Consider the following 26,294-nt stretch of genomic DNA (forward strand, 5'->3'; position numbering starts at 1 on the left):
TTTTCAGCTACACAATAATGCCTTTTAATTAAGAAAATGGGGAAAATACTTCAGGGAAATAACATTTTCAGCATGAAAAATGTCACCAGAAATTAATTGAACGCAGCTTTTTAAAAGTGAAGCTCCGCAAAACAGCAGCATAGGCCTATTTGACCGTACAATTCGGTGTAAAGTTGTGCCCAGCATGACTCCATACGCTACAAACAGAATACAGTTCACAGTTCATGTCCTGTATTTGTTGCACCGTACTCGTCTCGCACTGTTGTGTATTTGCACTGTATGTAGTCCTGCGTACTATTCTGTGTTGCACCATAGTCCCCCGGAGAAACGACATTTCGTTCCACCGTATACAAGCTTTATAGAGGAATGACAATAAAAATCACTTGAACTTGATCTCTCTGTTACGCCAAATTTTGATCTGTGGTGATTTGCAAAAAACCTGACTGCTGTTATGATCCAGCTGTGCTCTGTTGTTAAAGTGAAATTGGGTCTGATGTACAAGGAGTCAACGGGTGCTGAGAAGCACCAACAGCTCTCGACTGAAACTGAAAGGAAATGACTGGAATCAGTAGTACTCGACGGGAAACAATAGATCTCGACAGGAACTGACAGGAAGCAATAGTACTCAGCAGGAACCGACTGGAACCAATAATACTCAACAGGAACCGACAGGAACAAATGATACTCAACAGGAACTGATAGGAACCAATAGTACCTGACAGGAACCTACAGGGACCAAAAGTTCTCAACAGGAACCGAGAGGGACCAATAGTACTCAACAGGAGCAGTCAGGGATCAATAGCTCTCGACAGGAACCGACAGGAACCAAAATAGTACTCGACAGGAACAGACGGACCAATAGTACTCATCACGAACCGAGAAGGATCAATAGAACTCAATAAGAACCGAGAGGGACCAATAAAGTACTCAACAGGAACAGACAGGAACCAAGAATACTCAACAGGAGCCGACAGGAAGCAATAGTACTCAACAGGAACAGACAGGAACCAGTAGTACTCGACAGGAACCGACAGGAAACAATAGTTCTCAAGAGGAACCGACTGGAACCAATAGTACTCAGCAGGAATTGACTGGAACCAATAGTACTCGACATGAACCAAGAGGCACCAATAGCACCCAAAGGAACCGTGAAGGACCAATAGTACTCAACAGGAACTGACAGGAAACAATAGTTCTCAACAGGAACCGACTGGAACCAAGAGTACTCGACAAGAACTAAAAAGAGGCCAAAACAATGGTAGTTGCCAGGTACCAACAGGAACCAAAATAGTACTCGACAGGAACAGATGGACCAATAGTACTCAACAGGAACCGAGATGGATCAATAGAACTCAACAGGAACCGAGAGGGACCAATAAAGTACTCAACAGGAACAGACAGGGACCTATAGTATAGCAGCCGATAGCAACCGACAGGAAGCGACAGGAGCCGAATGGAGACGACGGGTGCCGATAAGGGCCGAAAGGAGCCGAGTTTTCCCGACGCCTCCAGTAAACCGAGAGCCGACGAACATGCCAGCGGTCGCCGATGTGTGAATCTCTGTCGGGGAGCTTATCTTTGGGGGCGAGGAGATCGTGAGAGAAAAACTCTCACGGATCACTCCTGTCTTCATCCACTGCATATTCCCACATTTCTAGAGGACACCGTTATCCAGGTAAATAAACTGGTTGCCACGTTTCTGATTTTCTGTGCTGTTTTTCTTCTTCTGTCGTGTTAGCGGGATCTGATAAAAATTTAATATGGACTGGGAGATGACGGGTTAAATTCTGCAGCTTTTCCCTTTTCTTATCAATTCTTCATAGTTCCGTGGGCTCACTTTGGGTTTTTTCCTCGTCTTAATGTACTGCGTGTTACAACAGGGCAGCACAAGCGCGATCATTTAAAAACTGTGTAATTATTATATTTATTTATTACAGCAGGACGAGGATGCATTGCATGCGTTCAAGGTGCCGTATATTTTTGTTAATATTGTTGGGGAATTTATTTTTTGACATTTTTTTTGCGCATGATGTTAACTGTTCTTAACTGGAAAATAATGTATTACTTGAACAACTGATTTTCCGGTTATTTTTTTTGGGGGGGGGGGGGGAAATGCGTGTGTGCGAGGGACAGTGGAGCAAGGGAATCGGCAAACATTTCCTTAGACAGCAGATCGACATAGAATACATGAGTATGTAATATGTAGTAGCCTATACCGTTACAGTAACACACGCTGATGATGTGTGTGAGCCACGTTTACACGGATATGTCGACACGCGCTCTCTGCGTCCATATCCCGCGGCGCGAGGACTTTTTTTTTTTTTTTTTTTTTTTTTTTTTGCGCTTCTTCATAATTTTTTAATCGTGTCTCGAGCAAGATGTCCTGTACGGGGCGTGGATCCCTGTCTCGGTGCCGTCTGGGGGGACCTGTCACTGTGCTCAAGAGTCATTCTGCAGCGCAGCTGTGGACGGAAGATCAAAGCTATAGACGGAAGATCAAAGGCGCAGAGAACAGATGGTCGCTGATTGATTTGCGCTCCGAAGCCGTGAATGGAGTTTAGCGCAGTGACCAGAGTGACCAGGGAGCGCGTTAAGAATACATCATAAATCATAAATCATCATGCACAGAACCCCGTCTCTAGGTGTGGATGGAGGGCTGATTGTTAGATGTGTTGTGCGTGAAACTAGAGGCTCCTCTCTCTGCTCCTCGTGTGCAATGATGCGCAGGGAGGGGCTCCCTCTTTCTTCCTCCTCTTTGTTTCATCCTCATGTCGCACTGACTGTTGGGGTGGCAGCTTGGCAAGGAGAGGCAGCCCTTCTGGGAGGACAGCAGTGCTGCCTTCTCTTGGAGGAGAGAGTGAACTGATGATGGCAGACAAAGTGAGAAAGAAAGTGAGGGGCGTCTTCGTCCTCGCGCAGCAGTCGCGCACAAGTGAGACTGGTGACAACTTCCTTCGGACTCCGCCATCCCATGTGACGATCGCACCTTCCCCACGCAGTGATCGAAGCACAGCTTGTGAAGGATTTGCATCTTACAAGATTTCTGTGCAAGAGCTGCAGAGTGGACACAATGATGCGCGTCTTTTTTGCATCCTCTGTACTGTGCTCACGCAAGCGTACATGGGCCATATGGATGGGAGATGTTCACTGTCGCTACAAATAGCCAACCAACCAATGTCTACAACTGCTTTGTCCTGAGCGGGGTCACGGCGAGCCAGAGAAACACAGGGCACAAGGCCAAAGCGGGAGGGGACACACCCAGGACAGGGCACCGGTCCATCGCAAAGGCACCCCAAGCAGAACTCGAACCTCAGATCCCCCACACAGCAGGCACTGGCCAAACCTGCTGTGCCACCACACTCCCCTGCTACAAAGAACCACTTCACCTAATCTGACATCAAGTGCTGAGTGAGGTGTGTATGTGTTCCATCTAGGATGTAGACTTCACACACTCACGCACACTGGCTGAAACCGCTTGTCCCGAACAGGGTCATGGCAAACCGGAACCTAACTCAGCAACACAGGGCACAAGGGGACACACCCAGGATGACACGCCAGTCTGTCGCAAGGCACCCCAAGCGGTACTCGAACCCCAGACCCACCAGAGAGCAGGACCCGGCCAAACCTGCTGCACCGCCGCACCCCCCCACCGGATGCAGACTTCCTCACATCCTATTTTTTCTCAGGATAGGCTTTGGTCCATCGCAGTCCTTACTGGGAAAGCTCTTAGTGACATGCGGATGAGGATAAGGTATTAGTAATCTGAACAACTGAATGAAAAGGCAGATGCCAATCTGATTATAGGATGTATCTATTAAAATGCTAGTCGGAACGTAACCGTACAATCCATACAGTGTTTTAGGAATTGGTTTTGCCGAATGCTGTGGTATATTTTCCATCCTGGTGTAGAGCCTGCTGTGAGACTCACCTGCTGCCGAGGGGGTTGTTGAGCCCCCTGTTTTGGGCACCAAGGAGGCCGGAAACAGCATAAACGAGCGTTTTAAGGCTTGTTGGGGTTTTATACCCATTTTATGATTCACCAGTGGACCTAGGCAAGGGGTTTAGTCACATACCTCTGTCTGGAAATGTAATGTTTACAAAATTCCTATTGAAACAAATTAAATTTGTAATATGACCCAAGTTTTGCATTCTACTTACCGTAATTTTGGGATAGTCAGTCTTGCTGTCTAAGATTTAGGAGACGGAGGGCAAGCTTTAAGCTGTTAAATTGGCTTCATGTAGCCAAAGTTTAACATCTGTATCGTCGATGTTCGTCAAATCCACTGGTGTGGGCTTGTACGTGGGGCAGTGAGCCAGCAAATGTTTTGCAGTTCGTTGCTGCTCTCCACATGGGCATCCAAGGCTGTCTGCTAGAAGGTGTGTTTTGAAAGCAGTACCCCCACTGTGAGTCAGTTTACTCCACACCTCTGGCCCTGACTTGTCAACCACATGGAAAGTCTATCTGTTAAAATGAAAGTGAGTTGCGCAAAAATCAGCCTGGTTTGATTCTGGATAGAAGGTCCACTGACACCCAACTGTCTACTCATGGCTGGTGTCCTCTGATTTTTTCATGGGACATTCCTTACACAGCGATCAAGGAACCATGGATCCGATTCCGAGAACGTCAGCACCGACATGAGCAAGATGCAGCGCGGGGCTCAGCCGGTCCACAGGCACGGCTCGTGTGCCCCCCTCTATGAATTAACGCACACGCTGGTCTGCTTTCTCACACAGATCCAGCCAAAATGAAGCTGATGAAAGTGGTTGTGTTCACCATTCTGCTGTGCTCAGGTAAGGATGCCAATGCAGTTGAGCACTTATGCTAATTTCGTGTTAGACAGCATTTTTTAGATGCACATCATATTAACTGGAATATGCGTACTGACATTACTGATTGTAATTACTGTACATTAATGATACTGCCCAGTACTGAGAAAGGTAATAATCTAAATTGACCTTGCTGACACAATAATTTTACTCATAAAATATAAAGTATACGGTGACCACAAAATCCTTATGTATGCTAATTAAATTTCGTTAGAATCTGTCTATATGTTCCCCTCCATTCTCTGCACAAATCGTAATCTTTTCCCACGTTCTTCTGGACATCTTCCGTGAAACAAATGAAACGCAAAGCATACGCAAGGATTTTGTGGCACTCTGCACAACGTGATGGGAGGGTCCACATGAGCAGACTCTTAGTGAATGGCTGTAGTTGACTGTAGGCTGCAACTACTTGCTGCAGTAATTTCAGTGCTTAAACTCGCATCTGATTAGATTTCAATGAATGTATAGAGATAAATTATTTTTTGTCCAAACAGACTCAGTTATCATAATAATTTTGTTTTATGAAGACCTTCTCCGGTTTTAAATGATGTATATTTTACATAATACATACACATTATAGCTGGTAGGATTATGTTTCTGTGTTGAATGGGGTTGGGGAGTTGCTACAGTTTGAAAAATGTTGAATTTCATCTTAACACACTTTGTAACTGCTTTTGTTTTTGTTTAGCTGTCAGCGCAAAGCCAAAAGGTGAGCGTCCGTGCTAAGTTTTGACCTTCCGAACAATGTTCCCTTACCGCCACTGCCGCTCTGATGAAAGACTCAGCGACACTTTCAGTAACACCTTCTCATCTCAGTAACGCATCAATCCGACCTTTTCTCTTCATTACTTCCCTTAGCTCATCACTCCTCCAGCTCTGCACCCGTCAGAGCAGAGAACCGAACTGCATTTTTCGGGGAAGACGTAGAGATCCTCACCTCGTCCCTGTCCGCGGCAGTGGTGCTGTTCAAACCCAGCTCGCCTCCGGCTGCTTCTGAGGTGGTGCTGATGAAAAATGGCAAATTAAACAGTACCAGAGCCATGGTGGACAGCCGAAGCCACCTCATCCTAGAGAATGTGGGAGAGGAGGACGAGGGCTTGTACATCATTAAGTACACTGATGACCCAAAGCACGTCAGACACCTCAATCTCATTGTCAGAGGTACGGTAACAATGAGGAGAGTTTAAACTTTGCTTTAACGTTATTAAAAAACATTTTAATCTTCCAAATAGGCAAGCAGTACGCAATCATAATCACTCCTCAAGCAGAGGTTTGTTTTTGAGATTATTAAAACATACTGAACATTTCCTAACCGCCGACTCTCAAACTGTGTTCAATATGTATCATATTTTAATGATGCCTTGTAATATTTTTATAAGAATGCAGTTTTAAACTGTGAAGACATTGGTATGCTTGCGATAGTTTGGATGGAGGGCTGTGGATCACAGAGGTTGAGTAAATGTAAAGCCTTAGCGCTGCTTTTTCTGTCCCACCCGCAGATTGTCCCAATGAACACCATGTGAAGTACGGAGAAACGTTTAACATTCCCGTACATGATGTCTCTGGTCCAATCACCTTGGAGTTCAGGCCCAGTATCATGGAGATGAATGCAAGTGCTGGGCAGATGGTGGTGCTCTTGAACCGGTCCTGGACGCCAGTGGGCGAATATAAGGCTCGTCTGAGTGCATCAGAGCGTAGGGTTAGCCTGCATGGCGTCAGCAGATCAGATGAGGGCAGCTATGCCGTGTATGATTCAGAGAAGAAGTTGAAGAAGAAGATGTGCCTCAATGTGAGAGGTGAGAGGGTGTCAGACAAAGGCAATGATTTGAACATGAATGGGTGACTGTACCCTACAGAGTCTACAGGGTCTGCAGATTTTTATTGTTTTCCAGTTTCTAACCTTTCAAGTGATTTTGCCTTATCTTTTACATTTACTTTTAAAATGTACACTTTTTGCATTTACATACTTTTTGATAGAAATCATCATTGGTGGAATTGCAAAATGTATTGCAAAAAAATACACAGCTGAAATTGGAGCCAAGGGCAAGCAGATGAAGAACAGTGACTGTATTTCTATCATTTTGCTTATGAATCTCAAGCATTGCCCCACCTTAACCTTTCACTTTCTTTTTCACACTATTTCACGTCTACCTTCACTTTCATCTCCTACATGCCCTTTTTCCTGGTCTTTCTCAGACAGCTCTATTCTTGTTTCTCCCAGAGCACCAGCACTTTCCCGACCTTGAGTACGGCAAGACATTGAAGATTAACCTATACCTGAACCGCACCAAAGTCAACATCTTCTACACACCAGATAATGACCCTAAGCCCCGCTTGATTCTGGACCATGGAGAGCTGGTCGTGCCCATGGATCCCAGTATAGATGGGAGGCTCTCTGTTGAAGGTTCAGTGTGCATCCTAGAACGTGTCCGAGTCAGTGACAAAGGCGTCTTCAGAGTGACCGACCTGGAAGGTTTTCCTGTGTCCAACGTGTACCTGAAAGTTCAGCGTAAGCAGAGGTGGTAGTGGTGGTGGTAGGAAATTGGGATGGGGAGATGGGCTCTACAGAGAATGGTCTGTGTGGATATTTCTATCTCTCACCTTCCTTCCTTACCTTTCTCTCTTTCTCCCTGTTTTGCATGTTCTCCCCTTCTTTGTCAAAATTCTGACAGCTTACAAGTTTCCCTCTCTCTATGTGGCGATCATCTCCCTGCTCTCGCTTCTGGCCTTCCTGTTTTGTGTGTGCCTTGTGTCCTGCATGGTGAAGGTGCGCCGCCGGGCTGAGAAGGCCAGGACCATTGCGAAAATTGCTCGGAATGCTGGCAAAGAGGAGGGTGATGCCTTCCGACAGGTAGGCCCCGTGGCTCTGAGCCCGATTCATCATGGGTGGTGGAGTGAAGCTGTAGAAGAAACTACAAAAATCAATTGATGTTCTTGGTTCTGCAGTACAGTAAGCAAGGGAAAAACTCATCTGTGCATTTGTACGTCTGTCTGTCATCTGCATCACCAAATTTCTTTTCAGTTAGTCCCTTAAAAAACTTAACCATATAACCATGATTTACTAGATGTCTTTTTAAGAACTATTTGTCAATATTAGTCAAATTAATTACGCTTTATTCCACTGTTATTTTTTCATGTTATTTTGATATCTTTTAGCCTGCTTTGTAGTTAATCATGAGAAAATTCTCATCTTACCCAACAGATGGACCTTTTAATTTGACAAAGGAACCTAGTTGTGATCCTCTGTTGAGTTATGAAACATTGCCCCTCTTGTTCATCAGTAGTTTGATGCGACCAATATACACTGTCACACAGCTGGTAATTAGGATGAATTTGGCAATGTGTTACATTTCCTGGTACAGCAGCCTCTTGGGGAAGTTAGATAACAATTGATCTGCATTGCATTTCTTCCTCTGAAAGGAGCTGTGCAAGAAGCCTCTGCTCGGTGAGACACTGTGATTCAGTCCTATTTACAAGTGATAAGACTTGGTACAGTCAGTAAGTTACCAGACTGGCTACCATGTGGTGCTGCTGTACTTGCAAGCTATCAGTAATAAGAACTCTGCAGCACCACACAGTGGCCAGTCTTAGAATTTAATGACTATACTATGTATTAAGTGTGCTTGTGTTGGTACTAACACACTAGAATGACTGTAGAGCTATGCATTGTTTCTTTGATGTGAAATAGTTTTGCTTTGCCAAAAGTGTAGAGAAAATTGCTATTTTGTTCATTGTCTTTGGCGGTCTAGCAGATTTTTCTGTGCCCCGAGTGGTATCATCTTGTGCTAGTTATAAAATGGAATGATGGAAGATGGAATTATTGCTGTGGTAGTTCTGTTTGATAGAAGTAGCTGTGCCTTTGGTAACAATGGCAACATAAGTACATAATTCCATGTAAATGAGACAAGATTCCTTACACACACATTTTATGTGAGTGTGTAAGTAAGTACGTGATCTCAGTTTTCACTAATGTGTATTGTTATATCTGTGTTAATTGTTTTGCCATCATAATAAAAGTCCAGACATATTTTTGAATGTCGTGTTGTGGAGGTTGTTGAGCACTGACACCGAACAACTGCCACCTGGTGACAGATTTCTCCTTACCACGAAAGTGATGACAAAGAGCGTTCTCTATGTGGCCGAGGCAGAGATTTTTTTTATGGTCATCTTTAGCATTGACTTCATAAAAATGACCTTTCACAATAATTTTAATAATTCTAAATAATCTGAGGTGTCTGAATAATAAAAAAATAAGTTAAACTGTTTTTACCAGAGGATTATAAATATTTCTGGACTGGAGATTTGATTCAATTCTGGTTGGTTGCAGGTGGCATAGTGGTTAGAGGTATCACCTTTTAACTCAAAGGACCCAGGTTTGAATTTCACACCTCCTAGTACCCTTGAGCAGAGTACTTACTCTGAACCACTCCAGTAAAAATTACCCATGTGTATAGATGGATGAAACATATTAAGTTGCTTTAGAGGAAAGTGTCGGCGAAACACATTTAAATGGTACCTTTGACTACATTGTAAGTTGCAGGCAAAGTATCATCTTGCGTAGCAAAAACCGCAGCATTGAATTTTATCTCCACCAAATGTTAATGTCTCTTTGTGAAAAGGTTCCATGTACTTCTTTGAATACCACATTTACTTGCAAAATGTGTGCATTGTCCAATAGTGTCTCTAGGTTATAATATATATTGTACCAGGTTTTACTCTGTTCTCCTAAAGTTGTGTGACTAATGGCTTGAGATAAAACTCCTGCACACAGGTCTAGACAACTGGTCAATAACTCGTCTGATTTACAGTGTAACATTTTACGAATTGCCCGTCTCTTGTTATCCTTGGCTCTAGACTACTTTATATATGCGTATATAAATGTGTATGTCAGGATAGTGACTCTCACGCAGCTGTCCAAGTGATTGGCTTGTCTGCTTTATTCAGCATTCTCTGATCTTCCCCATAAGACCTGTAAAGCACTGTATTAATCCTTCCCCTCTGTCCCACCTCTAAGGCACAAAGTGCTGCTCCTTCCAGAATGACCTTAGCCGTTCTCCTATTTTCCCGTTTTATTTTAACAGTTTTATTTAACCGGCAGTTTGTCACAGTGCTACAATATATATCCTCTATCCACGTCTCATCTTGTTTGTGATTCCTCACATTCTATCGCATAAATTTAATGTAATGTTCAGTGTGTTCAGAAAGTATTCAGACCCCTTCACTTTTTCATGTTGCAGGCTTATGCTAAAATCATTTAAATTAATTTGTTCCTTCATCAGTCTACCTGTAATATCCCATAATGACGAAGGGAAAACATGATTTTAGAAAATTTTGCAGGTTTATTAAAAATAAAGAACTTAAATATCACATTGACATAAGTATTCACACCCTTCACTTAGTACTTATTTGAAGCCCCTTTGGCAGCGATTACAGCTTTGAGTTTTCTTGGGTATGATCATGCGACAAGCTTTGCATACCTAGATTTGGGGATTTTCTGCCATTCTACACAATAGATCCTTTTCAGCTCTGTAAGATTGGATGGGGACTGTCGGCGGACAGCTATTTTCAGGTCTCTCCGGAGATGTTGTAGCGTCCGGACGGGAGTCCGACACGGACGCTCGTTGCTATTACGTCCAGACACGGACGAAGTACAAAATGACCTCACGTGCAGTGTGATGTTAGAAGTGCACTGTGCGTATTGTAAGACACTCGGTGGAAGCGAAACAGGAAACACGAGACCAGGAAACACACACGATGTTTGAACTACGGCGAACAGTGAAACGCTATTCAGTGAGTTTGACCACAACCCCGAGACGTGACGAAATACCGGACAGGAACGATGGACCAGGACTGGAGAACAAGAGGCAGGGACTGACGGGACGGGCACTTGGGACTGGAACATGAACACCTAGGAAACAGACTGAGGGGAACCAAAAAAAAAAAAAAAACTACGAATCGCCAAGGGAGCACCATAGAACCGCTAATTAAGAATCCGCGAATAGTTCTGCTCCGCTGGCTCCTTTTATACCTCCGTGTCTTACGAGACTGTGAGGTGATACGTACGCATTAACTAGCGGCACTGAGTGGCGCCGCCTCTGACCAGGAGGGGCAGTGACCCTGTGGGACGTGACAGATGTTTGATTGGATTCAAATCCGGGCTCTGGCTGGGCCACTCAAGGACATTCACAGGATTGTCCCTAAGCCACTCTTGTCTTTGTCTTTGTGCTTAGAGTCATTGTCCTGTTGGAAGTTGAACCTTTGGCCCAGTCTGAGGTTTACAGTGCTCTGGAGCAAGTTTTCATTAAGGACTTTGCTCCAGTCAGCTTTCCATTGATCCTGACTGGTCTCCCAGTCCCTGCTGCTGAAAAACAACCCCACATTATGATGCTACCACCACCATACTTCACCGTTGGGATGGTATTGTAAGGTGATGAGCAGTGCCTGGTTTACTCCAGACATAGTTCTTAGTTGAGGCCAAACTGTTTTGTCTTGGTTTCATCAGAACACAGAATTTCGTTTCCTTTAGGACCTTTAGGTGCCTTTTTATATTTTTTGCTGAGGAGAGGCTTCTGTCTGGCCACTCTGCCATAAAGCCCAGATCTGTGCAATGTTGACGTGATAGTTTTCCTTCTTGAAGTGTCTCCCATCTCCACACAGGATCTCTGGAGCTCAGCCAGAGTGACAACTGGATTTTTGGTCACCTCTCTTACCAAGTACATTCTCCTCAAATTGCTCAGTTTGACCTGGCGCCTAGCTCTAGGAAGAGTTGTGGTTGTTCCAAACTTCTTCCGTTTAAGAATTATGAAGGCCATTGTGCTCTTGGGAACTTTCAGTGCTGCAGAAATTTTTTGTAGACTTCCCCAGACCTGTGTCTCAACACAATCCTTTCTCTAAGCTCTGCAGGCAATTCCTTTGACTTCATGGTATGGCTTTTGCTCCGATACACATTGTCAACTGTGGGACCTTGCATAGACAGGTTTGTGCCTTTCCAAATCATGTACAGTCAGTTGAATTTACCACAAGTGGACTCCAAACAAGGTGTAAAAACATCTCAAAGATGATCAGTAGAAATGGGATGCACCCGAGGTAAATCTCAAGTGTCATAGCAAAAGGTCTGAATATTTATGTCAATGTAATATTTCAGTTTTTAATCCCTAATAAATTTGCAAAAATTTCTAAACTCTTGTTTTAACTTTGTCATTATGGGGTATTGAATGTAGATTTATGTGGTTAGAAGTTAATTTAAATGATTTTAGCATAAGGCTGCAACATAAAAAATGTGACAAAGTGAAGGGGTCTCAATACTTTCTGAATGCACTGTATGTGTATTTTTCTGTATTGCTAATATGCTGCTGTGTGCATTTTGTAAAATATCTTTTTTGAATTATGAATATGATTTTTTTTGTTTTTGTAATATGCCTTTGTGTGTCCTCCGCAGGTGGTTCATGAGGCTTACGCTAGGTTTACTGAAGAGTCTTCTTTGCAGTCTCAGTGGGACAGCATCACTCAGAAAACGGAGGTGAACATTAAGGTACGCAGGCCAAGAAAGAAAACGGAATGACTGGGACACTAAGAATATGACAAGCCTTTTCTTTCTCGGTGTCATTCTTTCTTCAGTTTCCCTCTCGTGTCCTCGTGCTTCTTTTCAATTCCATCATGATTTTCATATTCTGCCTTTATTTATTTAGGGTCTCGAGATCTCCAGAGCAGGACAGTACAAACCTCTCTCCCCCGATAAGAACAACATGGAGACGAGTGACTCGGGAGTGGAGTTCAACACTGCAGGCCTGCCGCTGGACAGCGACACAGACATGCCCCCGACGTATGCCTCCCACAAGTTCCTTCTGGATTCAGACTTCCTGAACAGCACCACGGGTCCTGAGGTTATAACGGCAGGCCAAACCCCCGATTCCAAGCAGAGCACTAATCCAACCCCCGACTCCAAGCTAAGTGGCAACGTGACCCCTGAGCTTCTTGGAGGCACCACGCCGGATGGGGACCTGATGAGTCACACGGTCCCCGAGCCTGCCCCAAGAGTCGCAGACCCCAGTCCAATCGCTTCACCCGCTGCTGTCCACAATGGAGACTCAGCACCTGCCTCTGAAGTGACCCCCAGCACTTGTCTTGTCCCTGACGTCGGTCAGGATGCCGTTGTGCCAAATGACAAGACTGTAACACCTGACCAGGGTGATACGGCAGAGAACAGTGCCACCTGAGCAAACATCCAGTGATCTGGAGCCTTCTAAAGGCAAACCCCCTGCCATCTTACACATACACAATCTTACATCCAAACGTTAAATAATCCTGATGCATTCATATATTCATCATAAAATGCTCAGAATGGATCTTCACATACAAATCTGCACACTCATCAAGCACTGACACAGCCGAAGGCTCATATCTGTAACATTTGTCACATTTAGGTCTGATTGGGGTTATTCAGTTATTTACTGTTTTCTTTGGACATTCATGTCAGGTTGATGCTGAGACATTATAAACATTGGCAAAATTTCAATTTACCAATCAAGTCTACAGTTAGTCTTTGGCTGACCATTTTTCTTGTTCTCTGGTATAAAAATATGACTGCACGCTACTGTACATGCTTGATATGTTGCCAAAATAATACAATTTTGAAATTTAAAAGAAATACATTTTTGCATGTACTGTATATATTAGAGAAATAGTCCAGGGTCCATTTGTTGCTGTGCGAAGGATAAATATCTAATTCAACCGTAACACATGAGAAACACACACCCATTACAGAGCGCTTAATGTTCCTCTTTCGAACTCCTCACCATTACACATCTACAATCAAGAGCATTTCAGCAAATTGATCCCCGCTGCTTGGATATCTCGGTTTTTCTGTAGCCAACACATATGGCTTCAGTCTTGAATCCCTATGCACCACAACGAAAATGTTTCCGAATTACCTGATTGAGATGATACACAAGTGGCGGGATCTGACACCCTCTTTCCTGCATATGTGATGCAGGACGGTACAGCATCGCTTGAGATTTATCTATTCGTGAACACTGGGATGCAACGGCAGTAATCCCTCCGTTAAATGGACTTTTCGGCCAAATTGAACACCAAATGAAAACTGTGAAATCAGCCTGAAAGGAGCCGCCATCTATTTGCTCAGTGTTCTTTCACGGATTGCCCATTTGCCTAGGACATGTGCCCAGTGAACTGGACATAGAACATGAGCATTTCTCTCAATTTTTCTGACGCTGGATGGATACCTGAATATAAATTTGAGTTGCCATCCCTATGACAGTTCCTAATCCACTAAAGAAAAGACAGCGAGCCAGACTGGAATCTTCCTGCCTTTTAATAATGCGTTTTAATAATGACAGTCGTGATGCGGGGGACACCTGGGAGAGAACCTAAGAGCTCCTACTCAAATGACAGAGGACCTCTGCAGATCTGCGAGAGTGAACGCGTGAAAGGCTGCGGCACGTTGAAACGCTGGCATGACTCATGCTTTCTTTCTCTCCTTCCTTAGGAGGGTTTTTTCACCTGCATCATACATGAATTTGCCTGTTTTAGACACTAAAAGACTGCCCTGTAACCCCTACTCAAGGCCTTGAGATATTAAATAAGGTCCCATCAAATGCATGCAATCACATGGAGCTATAAATTGACAGCACCAGTATAAAAATTTCAGAGAGAAAGGAAAACTTTTCAGGTTGAGTTCATTCAGAACATACAAAGAAATAAATTATTAATCCCAGTTTTTTGCACGCTGCCGAAGGCACGAAATGCGGTGAATGCAACTCACGTGAATCCGTCATAATTAGAAAACAAATGATATACAAGTGTTTTCAAAAGCATCGAGATTAAACTGAGCCACCTCTTTTATTTGTCCCTTTGACCATGGAGAAACAGGGCAAGAGGACCATTTTTTTCACGTGTCCTTCAAGTAGACCATCCAGAGCAAGTAGAAGACATAGTGCAAGGGCGCTACAGACATCACCTGATATTTCACCAGTTCAGGCGTTCATTTTTCCCTTTGGTTAAGTCTTCCTTGTTAGAAGCTTTGAAAGGTTTTAGACAGAGATGCTTAATGCACTGTGGGGGGGATTGTTCATTTTAAGCTTCTGAGCTTTAACTCTTATGAGTTCTTCAGGACAAGGTTTGCTGGTAGATCATGCTAGACAAAGGTAATATTCCCTGAATCTACCTCATGCTTTAGCAAACCCCAAATGTCCGCCAACGGCATCTCCGGTTTACAGTATCGAAGCAAATAGGTTAGTTTTTCTAAATGAAAGCACAACGTGTAAAATTTAACCTTGATACTTTTTCAGATGTTTTTCACAAGTTTATGAAAATGTGACAAAACTCAGTAAATACTTTGTAAATATATCCCTTTTACCGAAATCAGAAGCAGTCACTTATTTCTCTTTGTAAAAATAGATTTTCAAACCCAGCTGTGCGATGATTACGTGCTAATAAAACGAAAGCGTGAAGTAAGCGAAAGAGTGAAAATCACCGCAAATTAGGCGAATAGTCCATGTTTAATAACAATAATTCAGTAATTAAATAATTCAGTGATTTAGGTGCTCAGGTATGCCATTTCTCTAGATCATCGCATCAGTAGGTGTACGTTGGATTGACAGGATCCATGGCTCACTGCAAAGGCCCTTTAATCATTTCCTTTGTTAAAAAGGCATCTTCATGTCAGGTGACACTGCCTCCTGGTGACCATGCCTACATCCGAGACATTGGGCCTCCTCTCATTTCTAGGAACCAGGGAGGATTCCCACATCTGGCAAGATCCAGAATAGCAATACCGGTGCTCTGGTTCTCCTCGCAGGGGCACACCTTGTGCATGCTCCGCCCTTTGTCCCACCCCTTACCCTGCACTGCCCCCTCACCCGGCCCTTCAACCTGCCCCTCGCATTGCCCCTTGCCCTCCCTCTGGCCCCTTAATAGAGTTATTCTGTATATACTGCATGCATAAATTCACTGTCACCCCATCATTTTTAAGCACAATATTTTTAATATGTCTTTCGTTTGCGAAAAAAGGACTCCTGCCTGAAAATCGGTAGATTCGTGCCTCCACCTGGTATTTCTCGTTGAAGTGTACCGGATGTGTGCGACAAAGGTAGTGAAGAAATATCTGCCTTTCTCTCCTTTCTGCTGACACCATTGAAACCCTGCATTGCTGTCCCCTGACCCAATAATCCCATCTCACGAGAATGTTATTTTGATAATGCTAACCTTAGATACTGTAGAACAAGTAATATTTTACTAACGCTAATACTACTATCTGCTACTATCACTGATGTAATTATATAATGACTTATTATATCGGCTCTCATATTTACATAAGCGCACAACGAAAAAAATCAACTGCAGCATGCTGAAAGTTTGCCTGGAAGACATTATTGCCTATGTTTGCATTACTGTGTGAAACCAGTCAGCGTCTGTCGATGGGCTCAGGGAAGCGGCCGCAGTATCTGTATTAATACAGCTATGAAGGTGTCTCTGAAACGCAGCCAATGTGTGCATGGATATCCATACAAATGCATGAGTGTTGCAAGGAAAAAGGTTAACCTTGTTAGTACGTTATTTACGCTGGGTTGTGTGGAATTTATTAAAACTCAAGCTCACACCTTGACTGCGTTGGCTGAGATGTAAACGTAATTGAAATTCACATTATACTGCAGTGTAGGAATAAAATTATTAGATGCGTGCTGAATAACATCCCAAAATGCTGTCGTGTTGGTTGGAAAGGGACACATATATGTGGGTGGTTGAGTATAAATTGCACTCCCTACTTGACAGGTCGGGGGACATGGTGGCGCAGCGGGTTCGACCGGGTCCTGCTTTCTGGCGGGTCTGGGGTTCGAGTCCCACTTGGGGTGCCTTGCGATGGACTGGCGTCCTGTCCTGGGTGTGTCCCCTCCCCCTCCAGCCTCATGCCCTGTGTTGCCAAGTTAGGGTCTGGCTTGCCATGACCCCACTTGGGACAAGTGCTTTCAGCCATTGTGTGTACTTGACAGATACACTCATAGTTGTTGATTTAAGTGTTGCACAAATCACAGTACTCTCACTGCTGTAGGTTTCATCAACCAGGCCCATCCTAGCTCAACCTGTGTATCAGCAAACACAGTCCAAGTAGTGTAAGTCATGTTCTGTGAACACACCACCTTGGGAAGCTTCACATCTGACCTACAGGATGCTGGTGTATGCTTACTACGATCTAGTAGGCCTCGCTTGCCTTCCCCGCTAACGTGCGCTTGTTCACGCTGTACTGGATTTCGGAAGTGAATTCGATTAGTCGTGAACTGCTCCTCTGGCCTCCGGTGTTTTACACAGGGAGCTTGTTAGCGCAGCCAAAACCTACAGCAGGGTTCTGTTTATCCCACACACCTGCTGTCATACCTGACCCTGCTGAGCCAGGGTCAGTATATTTGGCTTGCGCCCTGTATTTACCATAGCTGTATTACTATTGATTATTGCTGATCTTCGCTGACGTACAAATTATGACCTTCCTTTCTGGTACTTTTTCTGTGCACTGTTACACTGTACTTACACTGTACTAATCTTAATACCGGGTTTTTGCACAGTTCGCAGACTTCTGTAAAGTACTTTTTCTTGATTGAATGACAAAATATAATAAAGGATTTTGAAAAATACACAAGAATATATGCCGTGTGTGTGTGTGTGTGTTTTTTTTTTTTATTAAACTATTCCGGATCAGCAGTAGAAATATGAATAAATGTAAATGTAAGTGTGTGCGGCTACAGGTTTTTGGCTCCATGCTTGCTGGGTGAACAATTTTGAACAATTTCTGAATTTTCCTGCGAATGGTGGAGTTGCAGTTACCCTTCATTTTCTGTTATCCTCCACAGGGCTTCAAGTCAATGACTACGTTAGCTTGAGATGTTGTCTCATCGAAGCTGGTCATACTGTGGCACTGATTTTGTAAACACAGTTAAGAATTTCCTTTTAGGTACATGTAAAAAAGACAAACATACCCAAACCGTATATAAAGTAGAATCTGAAGTTCCTGAAATAATAGAATGTATTAATTTTCCATAGCAGGGAGGTGTAGTGGTGCAGTGGGTTTGACTGGGTCCTGCTCTTCAGTGGGTCTGGGGTTCGAGTCCTGCTTGGGGTGCCTTGCGATGGACTGGCGTCCCATCCTGGGTGTGTCCCCTCCCCCTCCAGCCTGTCCTTATGTCCTGTGTTGCCAGGTTAGGTTCCGGTTCACCATGACCCCGTATGGGACAGGCGGTTTCAGATGATGTGTTTGTGTGTGTAATTTCCCATATATCTCTGTGACCAATAAAGAGATGTAATTTGTCAACAAAGGAAATAAAAACTGTGCATTTAAAAAAAGGACCCGCAAATCTTACAGTGCTGAGTACCGAGCAAAAGAGCAGTAAGCTTGTTATTAGATGCGAGATGGACGTGGTGTTGGAAGTCGATGTCAGTTTGCATCAGTTTTCCAGAACCCAGCTCCCCATTTCACACAAGTAGCGCCTCTCACGCTCTCCCTCTCTAACTCTCATGGTCATTCCAGAGAGTCTTCCTGTCATCCAAGTATTTTTAAACCTCGCAAAGGTGACCCCTTTATTTATTGCTTTTCCTCTGCACCACTGTTCAGTATCTGCTCCAATTTGCTTCCTTAATTTATTTGAATTCGTGTTATGTAACTGTGCGTTATACGCATAACAGTATATCTCCCAGTAGAGAACTTTGAAATGCATTATGTTTTGCAACAGAACAATGACATGCTCGAGTTATGAAAAACCACACTGCATCAACCTGTTTGACACTGGCATTGAGAAATGGAAGTATTTTTTCCTGCATACATTGAGTTTTCCTCCAGCGTCTGCCAGAACCACGTGATAACCATCGCTCCTGATGCGGGGAGGTTAATGAAATAAAAACGTACAGAAGATTTCAAAATGCACTACGAACCTAGTGGATTTTGGCTCCATGAAAGTAAATACATCTCAGCTTCTCAAATATTTATATGGATGAGGGCCACAGTGGAAATACATGAAACAAAACAGTAAACCAAGATGAATTTAAAAAACATGTTATACAGAACTTTAGAAACCAACGAATAAATAATGAAAAGCAGTCACTAACAAAACCAAAAGCTGTTACTGTCACAACTTCAGCGGACTATGAATGAGAGAACAATCATGTCTGTGGAAATGACTGTAAATTACTCTGAAATGCTTCCCGCACAAATTCTACCCCAGAAAATTATATATTCGCCGAAGATTAAGCAAATCTGCCTGTTCTGGTCCGGCGTCACAGAGATGGACTGAACAGGGTGAGGGGGTCACTGTTTTTGCCCTCGTCTGTATCACATGGGTTGAAGAATGGAAAGAGGGGTAATAAGAGGGTGCCCATGGAGAAGGAAAAAAGCCAAGTCATGTTGAGGGCATTGTAGAAAGACACCTCTTCCTTCTCACAGTCTAGGAACACACCAATCCGAGTGGGGCGTAAGGACACTCTGACCGTGGTGGGGCATGGGTGGGTGCAGGCCTGGATGTTGCCTTTCCGAAATGCCAGGGTCCAAAGCCCATTGGCCGTAGTGCAGAAGTCCATCTCGCCACGGTGCACATCTTCTCTTGCCACGCCAACCCTCCAGGCGGTCTTCTGGCCCACCTCTACCTCCCAGTAGTGCCTCCCGTGGGTGAAGCCCTTGTTCCCCATCAAGCAGTAGTAGTAGTTGAAACGGCGTGGGCTGTCCGCCTTGGCCGCTGCCGGCGTGTCCTCCTTGCTCTCCTCAAACCAAACAGATGAGCAGGATGGCGAGAGATGAAGGAGGGGGTGAGCAGTGTCAGGGTCAAACATGAGAGATGAAATATCTGCAGCAAGCATGAAAATATAGAAAATCACTCCATTGTATGAACAAAAGAAGCATTATTTTTACAAATATTGTACTGTTGATGATAAATGCCACGGTTATCTTTAAGTGAAAATACCACTTAATGTGATGTCAGTAACAATGTGTTAGAACTGTCTGTAACGTAAATGTTTATATGTATCTCAAAAGAACTACGAGGAAGGTGATTAGAAATCAATATTCTCGTAAAGTTTTATGCTGCTACTTGTGTGATGAACATTGGTGCAAACTAACTGTACTTAAGATTCACACATTTGCGTCTATGTCTCTTCCTCCTGATGTAATGTACACACACACACACACACACTCCATCTGAAACCGCTTGTCCCGAGCGTGGTTGGGACAACCTGGAGCCAAACCTGGAAACACAGGGTGTAAGGCTGGAGAGGAAGGGGACACACCCAGGGTGGGACACCAGACTGTCACAAGGTACCCCAAGCAGGACTCGAACCCCAGACCCACCAGAGAGCAGGCACAGACCAAACCACCCGCTGTGCCACCACACCCTCCAATGTAAGGCACAAGTTGTGTTTTCTATGAGATGTATGTCGCTTGGGGGCGGGGGTGCAGTGGCGCAGTGGGTTGGACCAGGTCCTGCCCTCTGGTGGGTCTGGGGTTCGAGTCCCGCTTGGGGTGCCTTGCGACGGACTGGCATCCTGTCCTGGGTGTGTCCCCTCCCCCTCCAGCCTTACGCCCTGCGTTGCTGAGTTAGGCTCCGGTTCCCCGCGACCCTGTATGGGACAAGCGGTTCTGAAAATGTGTGTGTGTATGTCGCTTTGGAGAAATATGTAAATGTAAACTTTACATTATAATTCATTATAACGCATTATAATAATCTGAAAAACAAAGGGGGGGGTGCGGCAGCTCAGCGGGTTTGACAGGGTCCTGCTCTCTGATTGTTCGGGGGTTCGAGTCCTGCTTGGGGTGCCTTGCGATGGACTGGCGTCCCGCCCTGGGTGTGTCCCCTACACCTCCAGCCTTGCGTCGTGTATTGCCTGGTTAGGCTCCGGCTCACTGCAACCCCGCTTAGGACAAGCGGTTACAGCCAGCATGTGTGTATATGTGAAAAACAATGAAACTGACTAGGGTAAAGGAATTTCTTCATGTGTTTCCATATTCGGTACTGCAGCGGCCCAATAAACTGTCCAGACTGCACCTCACAGCTCTCAGCAGCGGGGGGGATAAAATTCACCTGGCACCTGCCCAGAGAAAGGTGGGTGGGGGGGAAGGGGGGGTATAGAGAGAGATAATGGGGATGGGTGAATTATGGGGGAAAGACTGAGACTGAGGTGAACCGAATGACAATTTCTTATGTCCTTCAAAAAGGCAGAGAGACAGATGGAGGCATAAAATGACAGCGGTACAAGGAGAGGGGACAGACTGTCAGGAGTGGTCTGCACCTCGTGAAAATACGCAGCGGGAATGAGAAACGATTCATCACATGAGATCAGCTCCATACTTGCCTTTTCAAAAGATCCTTGATATCCTGAAATGGAGGGAAAATAAATCAGTATTTTTAATGCAAAACAAAAGCATTAACTGCACACATGACTTAGACCAAAAAACCCTTGTCTGTAACCTAAAACCTCCTAACACCCCCAACCCCAGTTATTTATTACACTAACATACAATTATTTAGCCCATTTCTACAGATGGGTGATTTCAATGGAGCAATTCAAGGCAAATACCTTGCTTTGGATCGACCAACAACCCCAGAATCTTTTTGTCTCTTCAACACTCACTCACTTTTAGCAGTTTAAGGCTGTCTTCTTCCTTCAGCTTGCTGTTCAACGTCTCAATTGCTCTTTCGAGGTCCTTCCCTTGCTCTGCAACCTTTTTCTCCCTCTCTCTCAACACCTTTACCCTCTTCTCCCTCTCCTTCCGCAGTCGCTCCATGTCCATGTCCTCCTCCATCTCCAGGAAACGGTGGAGGTTCTGGTATTCTGCTTTCAGTTCCCTTTCTAAGTCATCGAAGTTGTTCTGAAGATTTGTGAGGTAAGAGGCAATGGATTGTGTTAGTGTGCAATATAAGTTTGTCTCGGTTGACAGTTTACGCAATTTAAATAGAATAGCCCCGGTGGGGAGAGTGCAGCTGTGTGGCTTTGGATGTGAGAAACACACATGTTCCATATGTTGGCTGCATTTAATATAAGCATTTTAGTTCACCTAGCATCAGAAGGAACCCTTTGGCACATTATACATTTAGCTGATGCTTTCCTCCAAAGCAACTTACAATGTTAAGGTCACAATCACTTACCCATTTATATAGCTGGCTAATTTTACTGGAGTAATTCAGGGTAAGTACCTTGCTCAAGGGTACTAGAGCTGGAGATCAAACCTCCAACCTTTGAGGCCAAAGGCAGCAGCACTAACCACTACTCTACACACCCGCACTCTATAAATCTCTCAAATTTCAGAAACATACGAAAATCTATGTCTTGCGTTTATCTCGTACATTCGAATCAGCTGGCACCATCATTCCACTATAAAGGGGTTGTATTTTTATATTTTAAGCATTCGCTAATGTAATCTATTAAAAGTACGTGTTTATTGTTGAAATCTTCGGTATATTCCGAAAAAGCCTCAAAATTTCTTGGAAAGTTACATTCACATTTATTCATTTTGCAGACGCTTTTCTCCAAAGCGACGCACATCTCAGCAAAAATACGTCGTTTGACTGTTGCCCTTAAATTTGTTTCACTAAGAATAACTCGCTACCATTGCAACGAAATAGTAGCTATGTCTCGTTCCTTTGCGTAAGGACGACGCAGTTTATTAAACATAAAGTGTCGCGTTAATCCCACATTTTAGTATATTCCACAATCAGTGCTTCTTCTGAGACACCAGGTGTAAGGAAAAATAAACAGCGGTACCTCAAGTTCAACTATCTGTGCGTATGTTTCTCGTTCTTCCTCCCAGCATTCATCTATTTCATGTTTTATCCGTTTAATTGCCTTTATCAGCTTCTCCTGAAAAGGTCACATATACACACAGTGGGAAAGGAAGGTAAAAAAAAGATATACAAAACCAACTGATTTTATTAAACACTCATTCCTCTAGTTTCTTTACACTTAAATAGCAATATAAGTTATACATTACACATTTTTGGTACATGTTTCCATATTACTTCTAAAGAAAAGGCCTTATTAAAATATTTTGCAAGGTCAAACTATGCCATGCTGTCAAAAAATAATGCGAATGTACCACGCGTTGCTTTTTGCTGCGTTCGTCTCATATGAGTCAATCTTACCTTATGATCAGCGAGGAGATTTTTATCGAAGCAGTTGTCTTTCATGTAATTGTTTGACATTCCAATATTTCTGAGGTCGGACAGACAAGAGCAAGTCGGAATGAACTGGAAACCAAGAGCAGGGAGGTTAAAAAAAGGGGACAGAGTGGGGGAGGTGTGTGTGTGTTGGGGGGGGGCGGAATAGTGACAAAAATAATTGAAAAGTGACAGATCCAAAGACAAAAGGCACGGAGAAACAAGATGATGATACTATAAAACGTCTCTCTTGATGCAGACTAGTGAATAATGTATATGAGGAAATAATATGTGTGTGAAGGGAAAGAGAGCAGGTGAACTGAAGATGACACAAAGGGCAGAGAAATAAATCACATCCAAAGACTGCAAGAGAGAATGGCTCCCAGAGGCCAAAAGTATGGGAGGGTGCGTATAGCCCACACCTGTTCCGGGGGGCAGCGTAGTGGAGATATGGCGTTGAGAAACACTTCTATTTCCGTCAGCAAGTGAGTGCTTCTGGAAATGAAGTGCAGCGAGAGAGGGAGGGAAGTAACTCGGTCCATTAAAGAGTGATGTGTGTGTGTGTGTGTGTGTGGGGGGGGGTCTAAATGGGCTGAACACCATAAAGCTTGAACATGGTGCATGTTTGTTTCCATAATCATATCTCAGTTCGTTTTAGAATTAGGAGGATGCTTAAAAAGCAAATGTTTGCCTATATCAAGTACACATGGAAAGAAAATATATATCTAGAGTTTGGTGAATAGAATCTAAAGGATATTTAATAACTTCTAAGGCAAATGGATTTAAAACACTGATTAAGAAGAATGAAAGAAGCAATCTGACTTGCATGCGAATGCATAAGTAATGCATTGCAATATGGGATGAAAATATATACCAAACAGTCTTTCTTGCAAGTGCGTATCTTAAATGGTGATTTGGACCAACACATGGTCTGCTGAATGTATACTCTCACACACACACAAGTGGGGTCATGGGAAACCAGAACCTAACCCAGCAACACAGGGCACAAGGCTGGAAGGGGCGGGGACACACCCCGGATGGGACGCCCGTCCATTGCAAGGCACCCCAAGCAGGACTTGAACCCCAGACCCACCGAAGAGCAGGACCCAGTCAAACCCGATGCATTACTGCACCCCCTGAATGTATACTATACATCTAAATGTACAATAATGTACTGTGTTTGGACTGTGCTTTCAAAAGTGGAGCACTTCAGTTTAGCTTTCACTTCGGATAACTGGAACGCGGACCCAGCGAAGGAAAAAAGGCGCCTCTGATGCGTTTGTTAGCAGTGCTGCTTTCCGAAGTTTGGAGACATAAAGATTTCATGAAGAGGATGCCAGACATGTAAAGGAGCCAAAGTGTGTTTTCTCTTTACATTTGTGCTCAAGTAAAAAAATCTCAATGCCAAAAATTGTTCTCGAAAATGACAATTTCTCCAGAAATGTACTTGTGTACGAGAAACAGGGTATCAAGCGACCTCAGACCTGTGTCACCTGGAGCTTTACACCTCTGGTAGGGTCTACAGTACCATGGTAAATAGCACTGAGGGAAGAAGCTAAATAAAGAAGAGTCCAAAAACCCCTGTGGGAATACAAGTAACATCCAAATGTGCACTCTCCAGGTTAAGGTTACTGAGATGCATTCCAGTGCTCATTGGCTTTGGATAATGACCAAAAAAGCAAGATTTTGGACACAAGTGACCATAAAGATTCTTAGCAGGGCTCACTCCCCATGACTGGGTGAAGAGCTCAGTGATCCAGTAGAGCCTCAGAGTCACTACCTTCCCAAATGAGGATGAGTTTTCCAAGGTGATCATCCAGAACACCCCAACCAGACTGCTTCGCTCTTCCACACCTGCCCACCTGATGGTCCAACGCACAAAAGGTAAAGCATGGAGGTTCTCAGCTCTGGCTCTGCTGTGGTGGAACGACCTCCCCCTCTCACTCAGAACTGCTGAATCTCCGTCCACATTTAAAACGGGTCTTAAAACTCATCTCTTCCAGACTCATTTCACCTGTGATCTCTTAAGTTCACGTAACGTGTAAATGTTCTTGCACCATAACTTTACGATAATGCCCAGATAAACCTTTACACAGCTACTGCTGTAAAGTAACATAAATGTACTTTTTTGTACTTTTATGCAGCTGCAGTATTTGTGCGATGAACATTGGTTCATATGGTGGAAAGAAACAAACTCCACTTAAGAATCATGTGCCTGCATCTAAGTCTCTCTTTCTGCTAATGTAATGAACACATTTTATTTTCTATGAGATGTACGTCACTTTGCAGAAAAGCATCTGCTAAATAAGTAAATGTAAGGTGGTTTGGGCATGTTGTAAGAATACCGTCCTGGTGGAGACCCCAGGACAGACCCAAGACATTTACTTATCAGACATTTTTCTCCAAAGCAACTTTCAATGAACTCACACACACACACACACACATTTTCAGAACCGCTTGTCCCTTACGGGGTCACGGAGCCCACCCGGCAACACAGGGCGTAAGGCCGGAGGGGGAAGGGGACACACCCAGGACGGGACGCCAGTCCGCCGCAAGGCACCCCAAGCGGGACTTGAACCCCAGACCCACCGGAGAGCAGGACTGCGGTCCAACCCACTGCGCCACTGCACCCCCTCAATGAACTCTATGTAGTGTTATCAGCCCACACACTTTATTCACCGCGGTGACTTACACTGCTAGATACACTACTTACACTGGGTCACTCATCCATACATCAGTGGAACACACTCACTCTGTCACTCACACACTATGGGGGAACCTGAACAGCATGTCTTTGGACTGTGGGAGGAAACCAGAGCACCCAGAGGAAACCCACACAGACACGGGGAGAACATGCAAACTCCACACAGGCTGAGCGGGGATCGAACCCACGTCCTCTCGCACCACCCAGGCACTGTGAGACATGAGAGGGATTACAGTATATTTCTTGGCAGGCCTGGGAACACCTGGGGATTCTCAAGGTCGAAAGGAATTCTTGGGCCTGGATGCTCAGCCTCCTACCAGTGCAGCTCTTTCCAGGACAAGCAGGAAGAAACTGAACTCAGTAACTAAGCGTAAATTTTTCTCACTCCTACCCACCTGTGATTATAGTATATCTCTACAGGAATTTAGCTGATACATCATGTTCTATGGGTTGGTGTATGCTGCTACTCATGTAATACTACTGTTAACATCACGTGCTCCAAAAATGGTAGCTACACATTCCATACGCAGCAGTGACATGGGACAAACTGGATGTACTTCGAGAATTGCGGTTCTGTGTTTTTATGCCTTCCGTTTGTTGGCGAAATGCATTTTGTTTCC

The 26,294-nt window shown here is 44.2% G+C and overlaps 1 protein-coding gene across 1 annotated transcript; it reads left to right on the forward strand.

Moving 5' to 3' along the window:
* Positions 1 to 1,355: 1,355 nt before the first annotated feature.
* Positions 1,356 to 16,692, forward strand: LOC108922132 (uncharacterized). The gene is made up of 9 exons (XM_018732054.2): positions 1,356 to 1,675; positions 4,735 to 4,791; positions 5,516 to 5,536; positions 5,686 to 5,988; positions 6,327 to 6,623; positions 7,049 to 7,336; positions 7,500 to 7,678; positions 12,266 to 12,358; positions 12,516 to 16,692. Exons 2-9 carry the CDS (start codon positions 4,746 to 4,748, stop codon positions 13,041 to 13,043), a joined length of 1,755 nt encoding a protein of 584 aa, XP_018587570.2. The 5' UTR covers positions 1,356 to 1,675; positions 4,735 to 4,745; the 3' UTR covers positions 13,044 to 16,692.
* Positions 16,693 to 26,294: the final 9,602 nt, after the last annotated feature.

This window comes from Scleropages formosus, chromosome 18, assembly GCF_900964775.1.
Source record: "Scleropages formosus chromosome 18, fSclFor1.1, whole genome shotgun sequence".
NCBI classification, from domain to species: Eukaryota; Metazoa; Chordata; class Actinopteri; order Osteoglossiformes; family Osteoglossidae; genus Scleropages; species Scleropages formosus.

Excerpts from the sequence above, each read along its gene's own strand:
- LOC108922132 (XM_018732054.2), top strand. The coding sequence starts at position 4,746 with ATGAAGCTGATGAAAGTGGTTGTGTTCACCATTCTGCTGTGCTCAG. Across the intron at positions 6,624-7,048 it reads GATGTGCCTCAATGTGAGAG|AGCACCAGCACTTTCCCGAC; the intron begins GTGAGAGGGTGT and ends TGTTTCTCCCAG. Across the intron at positions 12,359-12,515 it reads AAACGGAGGTGAACATTAAG|GGTCTCGAGATCTCCAGAGC; the intron begins GTACGCAGGCCA and ends TTATTTATTTAG.